At 45.2% G+C, this 20,542-nt stretch overlaps 1 protein-coding gene across 3 annotated transcripts; it reads left to right on the top strand.

Moving 5' to 3' along the window:
• The first annotated feature begins 356 nt into the window (after window positions 1–356).
• On the top strand, window positions 357–20,277 carry MYOT (myotilin). Of its 3 annotated transcripts, XM_042014711.1 has the most exons (14): window positions 357–419; window positions 1,412–1,553; window positions 2,180–2,203; window positions 2,782–2,901; window positions 3,508–3,766; window positions 9,585–10,187; window positions 11,941–12,091; window positions 13,986–14,087; window positions 16,069–16,118; window positions 16,684–16,816; window positions 17,840–18,047; window positions 18,532–18,697; window positions 19,175–19,308; window positions 19,682–20,277. In XM_042014711.1, exons 1-14 carry the CDS (start codon window positions 357–359, stop codon window positions 19,852–19,854), a joined length of 2,328 nt encoding a protein of 775 aa, XP_041870645.1. In that variant the 3' UTR covers window positions 19,855–20,277. The 3 variants fall into 3 exon arrangements, with proteins under 3 accessions (XP_041870645.1, XP_041870643.1, XP_041870644.1); XM_042014709.1 differs by lacking the exons at window positions 357–419; window positions 1,412–1,553; window positions 2,180–2,203; window positions 2,782–2,901; window positions 3,508–3,766 and adding an exon at window positions 7,588–7,874; XM_042014710.1 differs by lacking the exons at window positions 357–419; window positions 1,412–1,553; window positions 2,180–2,203; ... (1 more) ...; window positions 3,508–3,766; window positions 9,585–10,187 and adding an exon at window positions 7,602–7,874.
• The last annotated feature ends 265 nt before the right edge of the window (window positions 20,278–20,542 follow it).

Genomic DNA, 20,542 nt, shown 5'->3' with positions numbered 1-20,542 from the left:
AGGGAGTGCCAGGCCTGGGATCAGCTAAACCAGGTCAGGATCTCTGTAGAAGGGGACAGCTACTGGCAGCAGCACTGATCTTTACACAGAGACTACAAGATGTGGGCAAGTCTGAGCAACACTTACTGGCTATCAGCTCCTCTTCCCACTAACTTGGTGTCCACAAGCCAAGGAGTTGTTTCTGCTTGAAGCACTTGAGTGGAGACTCTCCACAGGGTATTTACTAGCCTGGAACATGAACAACAGGTAAAACACTCTGAATCTTCTTCTCTTTCAAAGTAAAGTGCCTGCAACACAGCCAGGTTTCTGCATATGAAAAATTCAATCGATAAAAATCTCTTTTCTTTGCCATCTAGATGCAGAGTCCCTCGCTGAGCCTGGCTGGGTCTGCCTATGGAGCCACACCTGTGTTTACAAAGGTAAAAACCTCAAGTTGTCTGAACAACACAGCTTGTCCTGCAACTACCAGCATTAGATTTTGCATGTTTTTCTTCCATCAGAAGGTATCTCTAGGCTGGAACATTGGTTCATTTACAATTCAGAAAAGCCAGCATTCTTCTTTAGCGATGCTATCAAACTAACATCTTAATTGGTAAACGATCCAGACAGACAGAACCACTTATAGGAATTCATCTCATTTATTTCCTGCAAAGGAGGCTGGAGTGGAAACCTCACATAGTAACCACCCTTATTATGTTGCATCCAGTGGAATAGATGTTTTTCCTGCATTTGTATCTTTATTTAAATGCACAAGCAAGGCTTTAAGGAGCACTGGTCTTCTGCTGGAAAAACTTCCACTCACAACCCACTGCAAACGCATTTAGAATTCAGTCAACTGATGCCTTAGGTTTTAACTTCCGTATTTTTCAAATCCTGTATTGTCTAGTGTGTGACTCTGAAGTTTCTTGTAGCCTGTTGACTTCTGCTCTCTCCTGCTTGGTAGACGTAACAAAGCCTCTCCAGGCCTGCTCTCCAAGGACACTGAGACTGTCCTAGGCCCAAAAAGTATAAACCAAAAGCCTTTAAGGGTGGGGGCACAAGCTTGGGGAAACTACATCATTAACTGAAGCTTTAATTGGAGAATTAACCTTGATATGCAAATGAACCAAATCTATACAAGTGTGCAGAACTCGTGACCTGGGGTCCATCTTGGGGTCCATCTTGGCAGTAGCCTCTGGCTCCCCAGGGGGTACCTTTGAAGGCCCTTCAAATAAATACCTACCTTTGTTCCCTTATTCTTGTCTAGTCTCTGATTTTAGGTGGCCACTTCAGGCAGCCCAACAATTATAAGTAAAATGAAAATACAGGCGTGAGACCATTCTCCTCACTGAAGGGTGTATCATTTCCTAATAAATGCTTCAATGGGGAAATACTTAAATCAGGCATTTAACACAAATATTTTCCCCTCCAGGGTCTACAAAACATAAGAGCTACCAAGGGTCAGCTGGTGGTATTTGAGTGTCGCATTCACTCCACACCCAGCCTGCAGGTTCACTGGTACAGGGAATATGATCAGATCGTGGATTCTGCCGATTTCCGAATACTGCAGAAAAGTAGGTGTTGCTGCACCTGTTTGATGTACAGATATTTTATTGGGACAGGGATAAGACAGGAATGAGAACTGCTATAGAAATCAGGAGATCATTCATAGAAGCAGAGTTAAGTTTACAGGTATCAGATGACCCAAAGTCACAGGCTGCTGCCCAGAGTCTGCCCTTCCTCTGGCAATGCATGAGTGGGTCAGGCACAACAGGGGAAGATTCCATACAGTTAGTTATTAATGACAGCCCTACTGAGCCATGGAGACATTGTCACCATATGCTAGAACTAATGATGAACTATGGGGAAAAAAGCATAACCTCATTTCAAACGATTTCTGACACTCCCAGGCATGAGGTCAGAGCTCCAGAGGGCCAAACCCACAGCAACCAACTCCAAAGTCAGTAGAGCTCTTTGTGTATCACCTCAGTGGAGACGTGTTTGTACCACCAGGTTCCCCAGCCACACCTGAGCTTTCCCTGACCAGATGCTATTCCTCGTGATGGACAGAAAGGGAGATGGTTCCCTGGTAACCAGGGTGACAGCTGAGGTGGGAAAGGGAGTGAGGGCTGAAGGGTTTGGGTTTTTTTCCATTCTGACATTATAACCATTTAAATTCTTTCTCTCTTATCTTGAGCAGAGGCTTGTTCAACAGCAGTTCCTGGTAAGTACACTGCATTTTTTGTTAGACTCCTCACCACACTCAGTGTTTCCCAGCTCATCCAAGATAAAACGATAATATCCAAAGGTATCCAGAATATTCAGTCAGGCCAAGAGCTTTCAAGTTCTTAATTTTGATGCAATCACCCAAAAGGCCCTGTTTTTTTCCCACAACACTAGGAAAAGATATCAATCCTTTTGCATTCAGCCAATGAAGAATACCCTGTGCTAAGAGAAAACATATCAACCATTCTGACCTATAATATTTTAAACTTGTGCAAGAAAAGACAGAATTTAGCAAAAAAAAAAGCCACCAAAAAAAAACCAAACAAAACAAACCAACCAACCAAAAAAAACACCACAAAAAATGTGCCTTTTTTCATTAAAATCACAGAAAGAAATACTTTTCCTTCATCCTTGCTCCTTCTAAGCCCCTTGACTTCCTAAGACCCTGTACATCACTTTTTTGCACTTTATTAATGCCAATCCCCATCACTAAGTAACAGTCCTGTAAAGAGCAATTCCTACAGGTTAACATTTGCCTCTCGTAGTACAACAGCATGTCTGAATCTGTTATTTCAGAGGAAGTCTGCACCCTGGTTATTACAGAAGCTTTTCCAGAAGACTCTGGAATATTTAAATGTGTTGCTGAAAATGAATTTGGATCTGCAGCATCCAGTGCACATCTCTCTGTTTCCCCAGGTAAGCACATGGATTTCTGTGTTGAGCAACTAAGCACAAAAGAATTTGTTGCTGCTCAACATGAGGCAGAATCACAGGTATTTGCCAAGCAGAAGCCAGACACAAACAATTTTGTAGGCCCCAGAGAAGAGAAATGCCCAAAAAATGCAGTCTGCTTGGGTACCTCTCAAAGCTGGATGCAAGTTGTTCTGTGTTTCTTCTTTTGGTCCCTCTTCTTCCTGGGTCAAGGATGACAAGGGGGAGATGATGTTCCCTCTCTCAGAGGAATCTCATCCCTGAGCTTCATCCCTTCAGGGATTCCAGCTTGGCCCAACACACTGGCTGTGTCTATACCTTGTTTATGGTACCACCTGACCTGTTTGGCTTGTGCTGGAAGCCATCTGCAATCAGAACAGCACCTGGCACGTACCCAGAGCTCACCAACCCCGGCCAGAAGTCAGGTTTGGCTCATGCAGCTGTGCAGGTTTCAGTCTGTGCAGAGCCCAGGCAGGATGAGCCTCATCCACCTGCTCAGACATTCCAGTTTCCCATCCCCTGTTATTGCATGTGCTGTACTGGTGAGCCACCACTGCTTCCCACCTGACGTGGGGATAATTTTCCTTCCAGGAGCTAAAGAGCTGGAAAGCTTTGGAGGTGCTGCCCACCGGCCAGCTGTGCAGGTCACCATGAAGAAACCGACCTTTCCTAGGAACAGCCAGACAGGAGCCAAGGACCGTGGGGCAGCTGCTCTGCCATCCTACAGTCCAGAGAGCCCTGGCCTGGGCACTCGAGCAGCGGCCACAAGCTTTGGTAAGACGAACACCAAGAGCCAAGCTGAAGATTTCCATGGAGCTTATGAAAATTCACCTCGGGCTTCACCTCTGCGGTAAGACAAAGAGAAAATCACATCCCTGGGTCAGCTTTTTACAACACTTAAGGAATGAACTGTCCAGTGATGCCAGCTGCAAGCTCCAGTGCCCCTTACCCTCACAGGGATCAGGCACATGCAGTAGCCTGAGCTGTTTGCCTGGGTGACAATGACAATGTGCAGCGCCAGCCTGGCAGGTCACAGCACAGGCTCCATTTGACCAAGTGTGTAACCACCTAAAGGCTCAGGGAAGTGCCTGATGTCATTTGCAGGAGTGCCTGTGAATAACTTAAAAGCATCACCCCAAATAATTATCCTCTAGGAGACCTTTGGTTCCACAGCAGAGCTTGAGGCAAAGATCAGAGTACCTGGGAAATCTCAAGGTGGCCGCTGCCTTCCTCAGTGGCCTTGGCCAGGTGGCATCACCTCATGTTTCTGTTTCCTATTCTAAAAAACAGTAATAAAACTCAAGATCCTGTAAGCATGGTGCAGACAGGACCTGCAAAGCACTCCGTGGAGGAAAAAGCACTGAACCAGTAACCCACTGGGTAGAATGAAAACTGTCCCAGGCCATGGGAGGGACACTCCCCAGTCAGGAGATGGAGATTCTCCCCCAGTAATAAAGTATTCCGTTTTATAACAAGACTTGATCCAATTTCCATCCCAAATGCAGCTCTCCAGTCACTGCACACTTATTGCATTATCAGTTATCCTGTTTGGTTGCTCCAGAGAAACAAAACATGTTAGAGTGCCTAGATTGGCCATGTCAGTCCCTTTTCTAGAGGGTTTCTCAGGGGTTTATAGGCATAACAATGACCTCCAATGGTGACAGTTCAGCCATCCAAGCCCAGCAGAGGAGTTCCCTCAGTCCTGTTAGTGACAGTGAGAGCTACGTGGAAGGCAGCCGTGTGCCTCCTCTCCCAGCTGAGTGCCAGCCTGGAGCTGCAGTGATCCTGTTACAGAGTGTGTAAAGGCTGTCCCTGACAGAAAGCATTCCCTGGGTTAGAGATTATTTTTGGATGTAGTCAGCCATTCTAACAATTCTGAACACCCTCCTTCAAATTTTACCACAGGAGAGATCATATTTCAATATAGATGTCTCCATGCAGGGGAGTTATTTTTTTGCTTAATCACTGAGTAAAAATGGTTTTGCTTCAATAACCGGCATGCAGATCATTAAGAGGAAGCTCTGAGTTTGGCTTCAAGCCCTTCCATGAAATTTAGGCTTGCTCCAGGGAAATCGGCTGGGACCCTAGGCAGATCCTAATGCATAAAGGGATGTACCATGCCACCAAAATCAGCTATGTAATGGCTTCTAAAAATGTAGGTTACATATGTGTGTGCGTATATATATAAATAAATGTAAACAAAAAACATTAACTAGTACCGGACTTTGGACACATCTCAAGATACAGAGAGAAACTATTAAAATTTCTAGATATACCCATCTATGAGGATTTAAATACTTTTAAAGCCCACAGACGTACTGCCAGGTGCTTTGAAACATCATTATGAGTGTGACTCAGCGTTGTAAATGTTGCTGTTACCTCAAACTAAGCAATCATGGCTAATGACTGGCTGTAAAATAACTGTCTTGTTAGTCAGATTTAACATATAATTCCCTCATGTAGTGTATGTGGTTGCAACTGTATTACCAAAGGCAAATACCAACAAAGGCAGTGATGACAGAACAAAGCCATTACTGGAAATAGCTATAAAATGAATGAAATCCTTGTACTCATACTTCTCCCAATTATTGCCTAGCAACAGGCACTCCACAAAAGCTAGAAAATTGAATTCAACAAGACTGTCGCTACCTGTTTCTCCTTTCTGAGCAGGTGTAAAGGCACCTGCAGATTACATTGTCCTCAGCAGCCTTGAAGAAGCAGAACAAAACAATTTTTGATTATTAACTTCATTAAAGAAACTCAATCCAAGCAAAAGAAGAGGCTTCAGGCACTAACCATACCGCCAGGTCTTTTAGGTAGCTTTGAAGTATCTTAAACAAATAAGCAAAAGATCCTTAACTCTTTTTCTAGACATTTTTTGCTGTATGACTCAAGCAACGAGGAGAACCCAATCAGAAACAGCAGCGCACCATTCTTAGAAAGTAAACTGCAGCAGGACAGAAAAGCTGGTTTCTGACACCTCGCAGTGCTACTCACAGCACTATTAAGTTACTTGGCACAGGAGATGAAATTTATTCCTCTGCCTTCATCAGTTCAGCTTCCAGTTCTTTCACCATTTTTCCTACCTGCTGGATGTCACGTTTTTCTGTTCCTTCTCTTTCACACAAGCTGTCCCGGTTGTGTCCAGTCGTTTAAGTGTATAAAACTTCCTTAAATCGATACCTTGCAGCCAACTTTAGCTGGTGGGAAGCCGGGGAGCCTGTCTGAGCACAGAGCCTGATCTTTAGCGTGCTCGCAGCCTCCTGCAGGGCAATGAGCATGCCACGGGTACCTTTTTTTTAAGTACTCGCCTCTCTCTGTACAAACTACCCCTTTTTAATTATTTTACTTAATTTTTTTTAAACTTAAAAAGCAAATAACGTCTCTGACAACTAAGGACACATTCCCCCCCTTAATCAGTTTCATACGAGGAATTTAGATAAATTAGCGCTCAATTAACGCATGCTCTGTAGTTTTAGTTCAAAAATGTTGGGCCGATGTTTAAATACAAACACTAGAGGTGGATTAACCTCTTGAAGATCGCGGTGCTGACAGACTCACAGGCACAGAGAAGGGAGAGGGGAGGCAGCTGAGAGCCCACACGCAGCCCAGCGGCGGAACCTTCGGGCTTGGGGTGTTTTCAAACAATACGCGAGAGTTGCCAAAGTATGATTAAGATATTTAAAACACTATAATGTTAATTTAAGACGTAATTAGGCATTGAAGCTGGTGATTAAAGGTATACAAATCACCTAACCTGCCAGCAGGATCTGCTGCTGTTCTGGTGAAAACAGCACAGTTGCATTTTTCCATCCATGTAAATAGCTGTAATAACAAACACAAACAGCAAAATATTAATATTTACCATATTTTTATCACATTCTTTTCACAAGGCTTGTTTTGTTATTCAGTTTATGACTGTTCAGATACATCCATGAGCGGTGCCACTGCTCCTGACCGAGCTCCGTACATGAGGGGAGTGTGGGTCTCCCCCGGCCTGGGCAAGGTGGCGCTGGGCACAGAGGGAGGGCTCGCTCGGGTCTGCGGCTGGGGGGATTTAAATCACATTCAAACCTGGCTCTCGAGTATCTGTTGCCTTTAAGTGCACAGCCCTAAAAGCAGTACCAGAGTGTCATCACTGCAGAGGCAATTAGCTACAAACAATTAGTAAATAAATTAAACAAGGAATTTAGAACTACAGAATGGTTTGGGCTGGAAAGCACCTTAAAGGTGACCTTTTTTTCCGTCATGGGCAGGAACACCTCTCGCTAGACCAGGTTGCTCAGGGCCCCATCCAACCTGGCCTTGGACACTTCCAGGGATGGGGCAGCCACAGCTTCTCTGGGCAAGAATTTCCTTAGGATAACAAAGTGGGGTTTAGGGATGGTCAAGCATACTGCAGCGGTCCTTCCTCGCTGCTCCCTGACGGTGCTATGGGCAGAACACCTGCTTTTCTGTCCGAGAGCTGGCGACTCCTTCAGTTCTCCCCCTTCTCCTCTCAGCCCCGGCCGCTTCTCCTCGGGGCGGGACGAGGCCAGCCGGGGCTGGGGCTGTGCCCATCGCCACCCCAGGGCTCCGGGGCCGGGACAGAGCCGGGACAGAGCCGGGACAGAGCCGGGTCGGGCCGGCCCAAAGCAGCAGCGCCCGCGGGAGCGGCGGCTCCGAGCGCCGGGCGGTCCCAGCGCTGCCCGCGGGGGATCCGCTGCCCGCGGGCACCTGCCCAAGTCCCGGCTCCGGCCCTCAGACAGTGTCCGGGCAGGCCGGGCTGCGGAGACTCTTATTGTGACAGCGGCGGGGGCCGGGGACAGGCAGGTCCCGCAGTGTCACTGCTGGCAGCACATTAAAGCCTCCGGTCTCGTACCGCCGCGCAGAGGGCGGCTATGACAGCCCGGGCCGGTGAATGACCGTCCCTTCCCAAAATACCGGCCACGGCCCAGGTGACAACTTCTAGGCTGTAGGTAAGGTGCTTGTTTGGGTTTTTTTCACGTCACTTTTTACTTGGAAGCTGGCTAGGGAGGTGGCATGAGGGACTGCAGCGCTCTGGGAGTGCCGAGGTGAAAACGTACCTTTAGGGTGCGGCGGTGTCAAAGGTAACGTGAGCGGCAACAGAGCCAAAAAATGGGTTTGTTTTTAAACAAGCAAGATGTCTCTGTTATTACTTACTGTTTTCATCTTGTAAGGTCAAAAGTCTCTTCGGATTTATTTTTTTCCCTCCCAAATCAAGCTGGAATGATTTGAGGAAAACATGGCTTATCGCTTGCTGTGAGAAGTGACGCTGTGCATCAGAGCTTGGTTAAGTGCAGTGCTCTAGAAAACAAAGTAAACGCTGGCTTCTGTACACAGCCTGTGGCACAGTGAATGTAGAAATCTGTGCACAGGTAGTGATATAAAAATGGAGTAAAGACAAGACTTAACGAGTTTTCTGCACCAGTGAATGAGAACACAGTGTGGACACGCTCCAAAAATCTAAGTCAGCTTCAAATTCCAAGAGCATGACAAGGGAAAAGTTAGGGAATTTTTACTATAAGGCCTCTGTTTACATACAGCTAGTTCACAACTAATATTGACGATTACCTTTAGGAAATGAAAGCCCTCAATCTTTAAAATCAGAGCAACATCTCCAGTTATCTCCCCCCATGGGAATTTATGACCTCGTGGAGCCCTTCTCCGGGCTCTCCAACGAGAGGAATACAATATACTGGGTGTATATATAGCAGTGAAACAGCTGATCTCGGTGGGGCAAGATTACAATTTTTTCCAGCACATGTAACTGTGGGGATTTATATACTCTTTCTTTCGTTTCTTTTTTTCAGTAGTGGTTTTGTGTTTATTTTGGGCAATTATTTATTTATCGTGAAGCTGAAGTGGTTTGTCCATTTTAACAAGCTTGCTCAATGAAACTTTCCTGGGTTTTGAGCTGATGGAAAGCTCAGGTTTAGATGTCAAGCACCTGCAAAATAAATGAAGGACTCTGAGCAGCTCAGCTTGCCCTATGCTATCTTGCAGCTCATGTCATTCTGGCGATTAGCAGCTTTAATAGCAAATCTCAGGAAATCACCTCAAACAGAGAGGCACAGTCCTTGGCATTCTAATCCCTAATCTCAGTTGGAAATAAAAAGCTCTGAATTCAAAATCCATTAGGGAAGAAATCAGAAGATTTGGTTTCAAGAGTTTCATTTTAGACTTAAAGTGAACCTTTCATGCTTCCCTGTGGTATGAGGAATTTCTTGGCACAAATAGCTTGTTCTAGGGAATAGTACATTTAGCATTTTGACAGGGCACAAAACAGCAGGATCCAGGGATCTTTAGTTAAGGTGATATGTGGGAAATTACCTAGCTTAGCAGTAGGATCTGTGGTTATCTGTAGACTTAGGCAGGTGGTAAACCAATTGCTATTTCCTTTAGAATTTGCTGGACTCTGGCATACAAGACAACCACAGAGCTCTGCACCTGAGCCAGACAGACTGCGTGGCTTGTTAGTGTAAACCAAAATGTTCATACAGTTCTGGGACAGTTCTAACAAATCCTAAATAACTTTATTTTAAGTTCAAGCTTTAATTTAGTTGAACTTCATACTCTTTGGATTGCTATTGACTGCTCACAACACAGTATTTTTGTGATTCAGCTTGTGACATACAATTTATTTTATCTGTATTGTCTTCCTTAAGGGAAAATCCACACCAAGAAAGCCTCTATTCTGCAAGGCAAGGGTTCCATTCTAGCCAGGAGCCCAGCCAAGAAAACTTTTGTGGCCTACCACCTAGCTTTTACCAGCCACCTATCCAAAGCCAATTATCACCAACAAAAACCCAGGACAGCCGTGAAACCTCTCCTATGAGTGTCCCTAATCTCCCATCTGTTTCCTCAATGTGCCAACCAACCATGTTTAACTACGAACGTCCAAAACACTTTATCCAATCTAAGAATGTGTGTCAAGGGCAACAGCAGCCTCCAGGACCTGCAGCCTCTACAGAGTCAAGCAGAGAAATCAAACAGTCCTCCATCCTCATACAGCCTCGTAACCCCAGTGGGCAGAAATTCTCCTCCTCGTCATCGCTGAGCTCTTCAATCACGCTCTCCTCGCCTTCCTGTAGTGCCCCTAAGGAATCCACATATCCCATCACACCTGCATCTGCACAGTCTCCTGCTAGCTCATCATCCGAGCAGAGGCTTCAATCCATGCCTAACCAATCCCCCGCAGCATTCCTGTGCTCAGTGCTCCCCTCGCAGCCTGACTATAACAGCCCAGCTCCTTCTCCCATGGAACCTCAGTAAGTATACACAGGCTTCTAACCTCCCTTGCTTCCCTCTGGCCTGGCCTGTCCCGAGCACTGACCATTCCCAACCCAGCCCCCCCGTAAAGCAACCAGCCTGGCCAAAGCCAGTGGCACAGCTCCCGCTGAATTCTGGTGTTCAAGGCAGGACTCTGCATGAGTCAGGTTAGGAGGCTGAGTGCTTGCCCTTGTGTGGGAGAGATGGGTGTCCACCAGGAATTAAATGGCACAGTGGGCATGTCACAGGCTGCTGTGTGGGTTTTCTGGAGTTGGTTTGAATTGTTTCATTTGATTTGACAGAAATCTCTTAAGGTTATTCAGAACAGAAAACAGGCACCCATCTCAAATTAACATCTCAAAAAACATGGCTTATGAACGGGGAGACAGGAAGGCAGTAGTATTCCCCACCTATAAACAACTTAGACCTTCATAGTAAGTCTCAGCAATATTTTCAGGTTCCACATCATGGTGTGGCTCTAAACTCACCTACGATACCCTTCTCATTAATCATATATGTGAACAGAAATGCAGCCCCTTGAAAATTTTACCCCTTTAGACCAAAGACTAAATTCTTTCCTGAATATGTATTATATCATTTTGCCTTTGGGCTGCAATCCAAATATCTCCCAAGGTCAGTGAGATCTCAAAGGGAGCTGGGCCTTGCCTTCTCACCAACTTGTATCCCTGCCAATATCAGCTGGAGGTCCTGGGGAAAGTCAGGATAGAATTCGCACAAAGTGAGATATTGGAAAGTTGATAGGGGCAGGGGGTCCTGCTGGATATAAATCCAGGTTTAAGTGTCAGTCTGCATTGAGGAAATCAGAATTCTTCTGTCTGTTTTCTGAATCACAGCACTGAGGGGAGGGGAAAGGTAAGATGGAGTGGGTTAACGGGGGAGTGTTTCCTGAAGTCCTGCAGGAGTGTGGGGGGTTTGGGACGCACCTGGAGTGACTGCTGGGGTTTGTGTTTGTAGTGTGGGGTTGTTTGTTTCCATAGCAAAGGACTTGGGTGCCTCCCTTTGTTTTTTCATATAAGCTGCTCTTAAATACAGCAGCTGGTGAGTTGAGGAATTATTTTCCCAATCACACTGCTAATGGGCAAACAGGGACATGAGATGAATTCATCTGCTGGGCCAATTACTAAAGTTATTAAGTTATAACTCACATTAAGTTATTAAGTCCAAGCAGTGCTGGGTGTATTCCAGAAGTATAACCCTTCTACTCTACTCTAGTCAGCAGAACAAATTCCTAAGCAACAGGAAGAAGAGGATTTGGAATAGAAATAATTTCTGAGCACAAGTGCAGCATAGGAGGCCCAAGTGCAGGTCACGAACCAGGTTAGATGCTGTCAGCACAGAGTGCTGTGACCTCCAGCAGACCTTTGCAGCCCGTTCTGATGGATGCTCCTCTTTTCCTAGCATCTTTCAGAACCAAATGTACTACCCAGCTCCACAAGTGGCTATGGATTACAGGGTCAGGCTGTGAGGGGCCACTGCAGGACGTAGGGATGCGGAAAGAGTGTTGTGGGAGGACACTCAGTGACTTGACTGCACCATGATGCTTCTTCCCCTTAAGGTTTTGATACTCAATTACCCAACTTGGCCTATTCATCTCCCAGATGCTTTGTGGGTTCATTAGAACCACAGTTTTTAGGAGGCAGGCTCTCATTTTCGTGTGCATTCTGTGAAGCTGTAGCAAATAATCCAGCAGGCCTACAGGAATAACTTTGTTTTCTCTTCCTGCACGAGTAGTTACTCACAGCCCATGTATAACAAGCAAGCCAGCATCAACTCTATGCAGAAGACATCAGACCAAGAAATTCGAGGAACAAAAGAGGCCCTCATTCAGGACTTGGAAAAGAAACTCCGATGCAAAGACAGCCTTCTCCAGAACGGCAACCAGGTAAGGGATTGAAGAATGCCCAGTAGTGCAGGCAGGGACGCAGAGACTGCCTCTAGTACCCCAGAGGCTGGAGCCTCCCAACTGAGCTAAAAGCAGGAGGAAATGCAGAAGCAGCACTCCCCAAACACCTTTACTCAGAACCCCAGCATATCCCATGAGAGTTGGATCAGAATATTCTTTCACTGTGAAACAGAAAGGAACATGTTTAGAGCTGTGGAACAAATTTGAACTCTCTTCTGGGGATCCTGCTGCACATCACATCCACAGACAGTTAGAAATCCAAGGAGAATGCCTCAGTTTTCTAGACATGACTACAACCTGGTTTTCAACACTGGGGTTAATAAACCTCTCAAAATCTTTAGAACCTGAGGAAAAATTGGAATATTTGAAAGTTCATTTTAGGGACCACCATGAAATGTGGTAATTTTTTTTTTTTATATGAACAACAATAAATGAAAGAAAATATATAAGTTTTTATTATAAGGTCTGTCTCCCATAAGAAGGCCTCTTAGTCTCAGTACTTAATTATTTATTCTGCAGAGGGTCACAATGGAATCCCCTTTACCGAGAAATCCAAATCTGGGTCGTAAATTTGCTTACCAGTAGGGAAGCCCATTGCAGACAGCTGGAGCAGGCAGGTTTATAACGTGGGAACCTTTCTTCTGGCTGGAGGCAGACTGGTAAAAGCCCAGTGTTTAAAGTTTCCATCTTCTTTCCCCCGAAGTAGAAAGGATTATTTTCATTATCATCAGTGAGAACAGGTTTGTGTCACATATGTCATTTTAAATACTGATGGGCAAACAAATAGGTCAAATCTGACTTAATATGCCCCTAACAGGAATGTCCTATGTGCTGTAAGAAAGCTTGTCATAGCAAGTCAGCTTTTCTTCCCATAGGAAGCCAGGCTAAAAATAAGGCTTATGCAATCACCACTGTGTCCTCCTCTCCTTGTCCTCCAGCAGCGTCTGAGCCAACTGGCCAATCTCAGCCACACTTGATACACACGTAAGGACCTCAGGGATATTCAGCTCTCACAGGTTTTCCTAAAGGTCTTGTGCTCTCTTCTAAAGAAAAGTCCCACAAGGCTCCCAAGCCTTTCCCCACCCAGTAGTAGATGCATGTATGTCTGTACACAGTAGAGATTCAGTCAGAGCTTATCCTCGTGTCACAAACTCCAGACCTGAGCTAAACTCTGTGGGCAGTGAAGTGTCAGGTGTTCTGGTGCTCAGGGCAGTAACATACTTTTCTAAAGTAACTCAACTGACAGAGCTTGAATTTAACTCTGCTCATTTTGGTCTCTGTGTGCCACATCCAGATTGCAGGAACTTACTGTGTCATGCCTGAAACGTGTCCTTGCCTCTTCTCCAGACAGCTCACAGCATTTCATCCTGCAGATGTGCTGGCATAAACCTCCCCAGTGCTTTCAGGGGTAGTGGTGCTCCCCTCTGGCTGCACCTGCTTCTGGTGTGGCTCTTGCTTTTTTGGGAGCATCCATCATGCCTCTAGCTCCACAGCTGAATGACTTGGGAAGTTTTCCCAGCCCCAACAGAAAGGTACCCTGGGACTCACTCTGGCTTCTGAGGATGATGCCATCAGCTACCCATAAATAATCCCAGCAGAGAAAGAGGAGGAGTGGAAGGCCACAGATGGCATTAGGGAGGCTTTGATGAACAGGCAGTTTAATCTTTTATGCATTTCAGTGCTGTATATATTGAGGCTGACTTCAGTGGGCATCACAGACTGCAAACCCTCTGGGCCACACGTGGGGCTTCTGGTCAGCTCCTGCTTCCATTGACAACATCCTGGATTTGTGGCATATAAATGGGCTCTTAACAAGCTGATCTGAAATAGTAAATGAACTTCTGACTAGAATTCCTCTCCACTCTGCTTTCAGCGATTGACTTATGAAGAAAGAATGGCTCGCAGGCTGCTTGGACCAGTAAATGCTGCCTCTGTACTGGACTCACAGGGTGAAGACAACATGCAGAATGCACAGGTAACTGGGGACCTGTCTCTAGAGCAAGGATTTCCTGGTGATTGTGCTGTGACCTGCTTGTATGGGCACAGATTGGGTTTATTTGGTACCAGTGCAGGTGAGGAGACGGCTCTCAATGGGAGGGCCCTGCACGGCAGGGGTTTGGGGTTTTTGCAGGGTGATGGCAGAGGGGGGAAATTTAAGCACCATTCCCTTAGTGGGCCTGATCTGTAGGAATGACCTCTCCAGGGAGGAATTACAGCAGCTGCTGCACAGCACAGTACCCACTGTGACAGGCAGGGAGTAGCACCATGAGGGATCCAGGTACTCACTCCCAACAGCCTGAGTGCAGGCTTGGCCAGGACAACAAGATTTACACCTGTCACTGTTCAGAATAAGTGACATTGGCTTCAAGAGGTCATGGCCTTGGGCTGGGATTGGTTGGGTCCTAGCCCTTACAGGGGGCTGCAACCATTAAGAGAATGCAAAGCAGTTATTTCAGCAGTCCACATGCTGATATACAAGAATCTATTACTACTGGCTTTTTCCAAAGTGTTTTAGTTGGAGACTTGCATCATCTGTTGGTTATTCAGGCCAGTTAGAAGCTCTCTTTGGTACTTCTGTGCTCAAAGTTAGTGGAAATATCCATGGTATGGCACTGGGTACCTGTGCAGGGACAGAAACACTCCTCCTGCTGCAGGCAGCAGAGAGCCAGGAGCAGGCACACAGCTGGCAAAGTGCACTCAGAAAAACGCCTCCATGGAACAGACACTAAGATCACAGCAAAGGAGGAATGCACAGTTTGAGCTATTTCTCCCCAACAATCACCTGGCAAGAACAGGAAAGAAGGGAAAATAATGAACATCAGAGAGCAAGGGAAGCCTCATCTTTTGCAGAGATAAGAAAATACTCAGTCAAAACAGGATGACTGACAACTTTTCAGCATGTGTGAAATGCTGCTTTAAAAAAAGCACATTAGAAGCAGAGATTGGCTTATGTTTGGGACATCTTACTCTTAATGTTCAGTCTTATTTCTGAATGATGTAGTCACTGATTCATTCAGCCTCCTGATTCCTCAGGAACTTAACTCAGTCCATGTAACAGGTCATTAGAATCATCAGCAACTTCATCACTACAGCATCATTTCACAGGACAAGGAATAACTGTACAGGACTTGTGTAAATGAGCAGGTACAGGCAACTGCCTTTGGACTCCACATTGAACTCAGTGCAGCAAACCCCTCGTTCATGTAAATATTTCCCCTGAACTTAAAACTGCCTCTGTGCTTGAAGTTTAAATCCAGGCTTAAAAGTCCCACAGGACTGGGCTGCTGAGCACAGAACCAAACTTTGGAATGGCTCAATGCAAACGCTCCAGAAATTTCCATGCAGCGTTTGCTCTCTCTGACTCCATTGCTAAAACAAGTCACTGGCACTAAACTCTGTCGCGTTTTCCAAACATCCAAGCTCCTAACAGGAATCAATCCTGGGCACTTTAGCAGATTTAGTCATGTGGTTGCAGAGTTGTCAGCAAGCTTAGTTGGTGCTGTGATCTAGAAAGAAAAGTATTTTCCAGCTCAGCATGTTTCCATCACTGCTGGTACCATATTTAAGTGGGCACAATACAAGGCTCTTGCCAGCGATTCCACTTCTATTCCTGCTGTGGGGAAGGACACTCTGTACTCAGGTTTCAGTTTAGATATTGCCAGGAGTCCTGCTCCTCTCTAACAAAGGTTATGGGCTGGCAGACAGCTTTGTGTGCCAGACAAAGCTGCTGCACCCATCACCTGGGCAGCAATGAAAGGTTCTGCCATGGCAAAGCCTATGGTGAGCATAGAGTGTGTCAGATCCTCATGCAAGTTCCTCTACCTCCTGTCCCAATGACTTCTGAAGTAGATTCATTTTGTTTTCAAGCAGCAGTCAGGATATGAACTTAAAATGGCTTCTCATTCAGTCTACAGATAAATCTAAGTGAACTCACCTCTCCTCTTTCTCTTCCCAAGCACCAGAATGCAGAAAACATCAGGCTGCAGGTTCCTACAACACATGTAAGGTAAAGCATAAACTTGTGCTGTGCTATTCTTCAAGATCTTATTTCAAACATTTCTAGACAATGTTGGTTTAATCTCACTACTTATCACTTTTGCTAAAGTAGTAATTACCTACTTCACTCCCTTTCAACTGAAATGCTACCATTTGTGGATGGGTGATGATGCCTATGATCTTAATCCAGTGAATTCTAAGCATAGCACTAGCGGTTTAAAAACTCCATTCACCTTGGGAAAATATTCTTTGTATTCTAGAAGATTAATTTCTAGTCAAAGAAATATAAATATTGAAATGGATATGAATGATGAAAATGAAACACAGCCTACATTTCTCTTGCCAATTCTTTTGGATATTAGGCCATAATGAAGGTTATGCTTCTGTGTTGAATTGAACAACTTTGAGCAATAGAAGTGGCTGATCAAAAGTTATGACTTACAGCTGAAAAACCATTCAGAACCAGAGTGTTGGATTCCTACACGTGTTTAGGGACTCCAGCTGCAATCAGAGCTTCAATGCCATTTGTGCTATGGTAGCTTTTACACAATTTACGGTTCCTGTCCCCTTTTCAGGAGCAGACCATCCTCAAGAGCCGACGATCGTGGACACGACTCAATCCAGGAAAAGTTCTTTCAGCCACGTTTCACACAAGTGCCTGAAGATGTAGTGATTGAGGAGGGGCGCTTCTGCAGGCTGGACTTCAAAGTAATGCCAACCTCTCCCTTCCAATTCCATTCCCTCTTGGGGTGTGGGGCATGGAGAGAGGTCTCTGCAGTGCCTGTGCACTTCAATAAGCCAGAGCACTAATGGCAGATGGTTCAGGGTCTCCCCAGGCTATGGAAACCAAGAAATAGGAAATGGCTAAATATTTCAGCATTTTCCCTTGGAAAATGTAAATGGAATTAGCTGCATAAGAGTATGGTTAAAGCTAAATAGTGGTAAATATAGACCACTACAGAATGTCTCTAGACATCCTTGGGAAGAATGAATATTAATGCCCTGCTGAAAAAGTCCGCTTGGCAGGGAACCTTGTGTTTTGCCCAGGGACTCCACTACTTCAGTGGACCCACGTCCAGAGAGGTGTGTGTAGGACTCAACTCCTTTAATGAGCCTTCCTGAGGTAACTGTGCCCTTGCTGGAGCAGACAAGCAAGGAAATGCCCTAAATACAAACAAAACTTGGGAATGGCTTGAAACTGCATGGCAGCTGTACCAACCCTGGGTAAGAAAGGACCCTGCTCTCCCTCACATGCAGCTTCACTGCAGAGGGTGTTTGCTGGCTGGGGTTTGGCTTGCATTTTCCTAATGACTTCCACTCTCTTTACATCAGTAAACTCTGGCCAGCCTTAGACATGACCTTTAGCCTTCTTCCTGCAAGTTGCCTAAACTTCTGAGTGCCATGGAGACTCTGGAGCACGCCTGCAGTGATAGCCATGAGAATGAAAGGCTGAACCCACAATGAGCATCTTGGGGCTGATCAAAGCCACCTTACAAGAAGGGAACAGCAGGGAGTTGCAGGAACAGCATCTACTGTCTTGTAGCTAAAGCTTGTCTTTTCCCAGCACTCCATCAGCAAAATCACATTAGTATTCAAAACTAGGCAGCACTTTACAATTTTGCAGTAGAATCATGGTTTGATCACCCATCAGCATCAAACTCCCTGTAGTATTGGAGGGATTTTATTATCTTAAAGGTGTTTAACTCTTCACTGCTCTCCTCTCCCTCACAGGTTAGCGGGCTCCCAACCCCTGATGTGATGTGGTACCAGAATGGAAGGATGGTTCATCAGGATCAGTTCCATAAAATGATAGTGTCAGAAAAGGGATTCCACTCGTTTATTTTTGAAGCAGTCAAATCAGCTGATGCAGGAACATATGAATGTGTGGCTGTCAACCGTGCAGGAGAGGCATCTTTCACAGTAAAAGTGGAAGTGATTGGTAAGGCTGAGAGCACTGATAATTCCCTGGCCACACAGGGAAAGTCTCAGTAATCCAATGCTTTCATCCCTGTGTTTGGGACATAAAACTAATAAGAAGCAGAGGTAGCACTCCATATATTCAGGCTCAAACAATAAAAACCAACTTACCTTTTCCAAGACTATTTTTAATAACTACATCTAGGATGCTATATTTCTTCAAACCACTTCTATCAGGATATTTAGATATAGTGAGATGTCCAGAATTTAAGTTAATTAATGTTATTAATTTTCCAGGCTTGATAACATATGTTATTGACTCTCCTTCTAAAGTGGACTGTGTTTATTACACCCTTATACTCATGGGAATTGCCTGCAGGCTAAGGAGATGCAGTGAGGAACACGTGTCCTCCCGAATTTAGCATCCTGAAATCTTAAAAAAACAAGCATGATATGAGCATTCCACACTTCCAGTAACTCCTCCTTATCTCTCCTCTTTAATTTAGCAAAAGAACATCACATGCCTCCAACTTTCATCTTCAAGCCACAAAGCAAAAAGGTTTTTGAAGGAGACACAGCCAGACTCGAATGCCAGATCTCTGCCATCCCAACACCTCGGATTTACTGGAAAAGAAACAACGAAATGGTACAATATAATACAGACCGAATAAGGTATCCTACTGAAGAGTCGGCCATTGGTGTGTTAGAAAACAACAACCAGTATTTGTTAAATCAAATGTAAATAGGCTGGTCTCTGAAAGCAGCAAGCTGGAAAGCTGGATCGGCCCCTCGTGTGTGACACAGGGGGCACAGGCCCATGTGCTGGCCAGGCACGGTGCTGAGAGTTTTGTTTCAAGGGCACAGAGGGAGAGCTGTGCCCAGATGCTCTGAATGCCAGCAGCATTAGAGGGCCCATGGAGAAGCACAGCTTTAGGACTGAAATGTGCAGCGTGGGGCTACACACCTGCATGGTGCCAAGGTGTGAATCACTGGTGGCTCTAACACGAATGCAGTGTTTATGTCTGAGCAGTCTGCAGTGCCCTGTAAGAATTGTTCTGGTGCTTTCTCAGCTCCTCAGCATGTCAACTGACTCTGATTTCTTTCCTTCTCCCTCAAAGCACTTAGACATAAAACACCTTCATTTTTCAGCTTGCTCCATGACAATACTGGAAGGATTTGCCTCCTGATCCATAATGCAAACAAGAAGGATGCTGGCTGGTACACCGTGTCTGCTGTCAATGGGGCAGGGGTGGCCACATGCCACGCCAGGCTAGAAGTCGCAAGTAAGTACCAGCTCCCGTGCCACAGAAAGTGCACTTGTATTCAGAACAGGCCCTCAAGATCAACCTCATGAAGCTCAGCCTGCTGGGAGGATTTATTTCCTAGACAAAAAGTAACTATCCTGGGAAAAGCTCTTTTGTGTAGTAACAGGGCACTGTGGTGTGTCCTTTGCACTGTTTAAAGACTACAATTTCCCTGACACCAAGCAAGAGGCTGAATATAAATCTCTGGTGTCTGAGATATGGGTTTGTCTGCTAAATTCTTCCCAAGAGTTTGCTGGTTTATACTGCAGATAAAAAGCAATGGGGTTGCTCTACTGTGGGTCTTTCTACACTCTGGAAAGGCACTGAAAGAGGCTTTTTCTCTCTCTTCCAGCACATGCAAATAAGCCACTTCCAGCCCCAAAGCAGTTACGGGTTCGACCAACTTTTAGCAAGTACTTGGCACTTAATGGAAGAGGACTGGATGTGAAACAAGCTTTCTCACCAGAAGGGGAGTTTCAGCGTTTGGCTGAGCAGTCTGGACTGTATGAAAGTGATGAACTTTAACTGGAAATGAAGAGGAAAACCTCACACCTGTAAGAGACAGTTACAACATAGATGCAGTTATCTGGTGATTGCTCTGATTAGCAAAATACCTACTTACATATTTGTACTTTGACTCTTGCACATTCAGCTGTTCCCGTTTTACCATGTTAGATTTTATTTATATGGTTTGGTGACTATAACCATTAACTGAGTATTGCATTTTAACTAGAAAGCTTAAGAAAGCAGGTTAATTAGTTTTTCAAGTGTGGGTGGGCTTAGTTCCACCTGTGCTTGGTTACATGCTAAGGTAGCTTGGTTTGTACTGCTTCTCTAATATCACTTGTGATAACATCAGAAGTCTGTGCTGTCTGAATACTAAAACCAAATAGATTAGAGTGTTTTTATGAGAATAAATTAGAGGCAAATAAAATTTTAAATAACCAACATCAACTGTGACTCTTCCTTGCTTGATCTGTTAAAAGCAGCTTTTGAAAGTCTGGCATCAGCTGCAGCCTGGGAAAGATGGATTCATACCCACCTAAGCCTTCCCCTTGTCCCCTGCCCTGTCTGCTCCCACTGTCATTTGTCATCTGACATCTGTAAGATATTTAGCATAAACTAAATGCCGACACCCTATTAACACTAAGCCATGCCAGTGAGGCAACATCAATATTTCTTCTCCTTGCACTCTTGACCCAAAAGCTGCCCT

Source organism: Corvus kubaryi, unplaced genomic scaffold (genome assembly GCF_017639235.1).
Source record: "Corvus kubaryi isolate FWS band 111438036 unplaced genomic scaffold, C.kubaryi_AGA036_p1.0 split2-37374, whole genome shotgun sequence".
Classification (NCBI taxonomy): Eukaryota; Metazoa; Chordata; class Aves; order Passeriformes; family Corvidae; genus Corvus; species Corvus kubaryi.
This window is presented reverse-complemented; position numbering and strand designations above follow the sequence as displayed.

Coding starts and splice junctions, on each gene's coding strand:
- MYOT (XM_042014711.1), top strand. CDS start 357: ATGCAGAGTCCCTCGCTGAGCCTGGCTGGGTCTGCCTATGGAGCCACA. Junction 2,902..3,507: donor ACATCTCTCTGTTTCCCCAG/GTAAGCACATGG, acceptor TTTTCCTTCCAG/GAGCTAAAGAGCTGGAAAGC. Junction 18,698..19,174: donor TATAATACAGACCGAATAAG/GTATCCTACTGA, acceptor TTCATTTTTCAG/CTTGCTCCATGACAATACTG.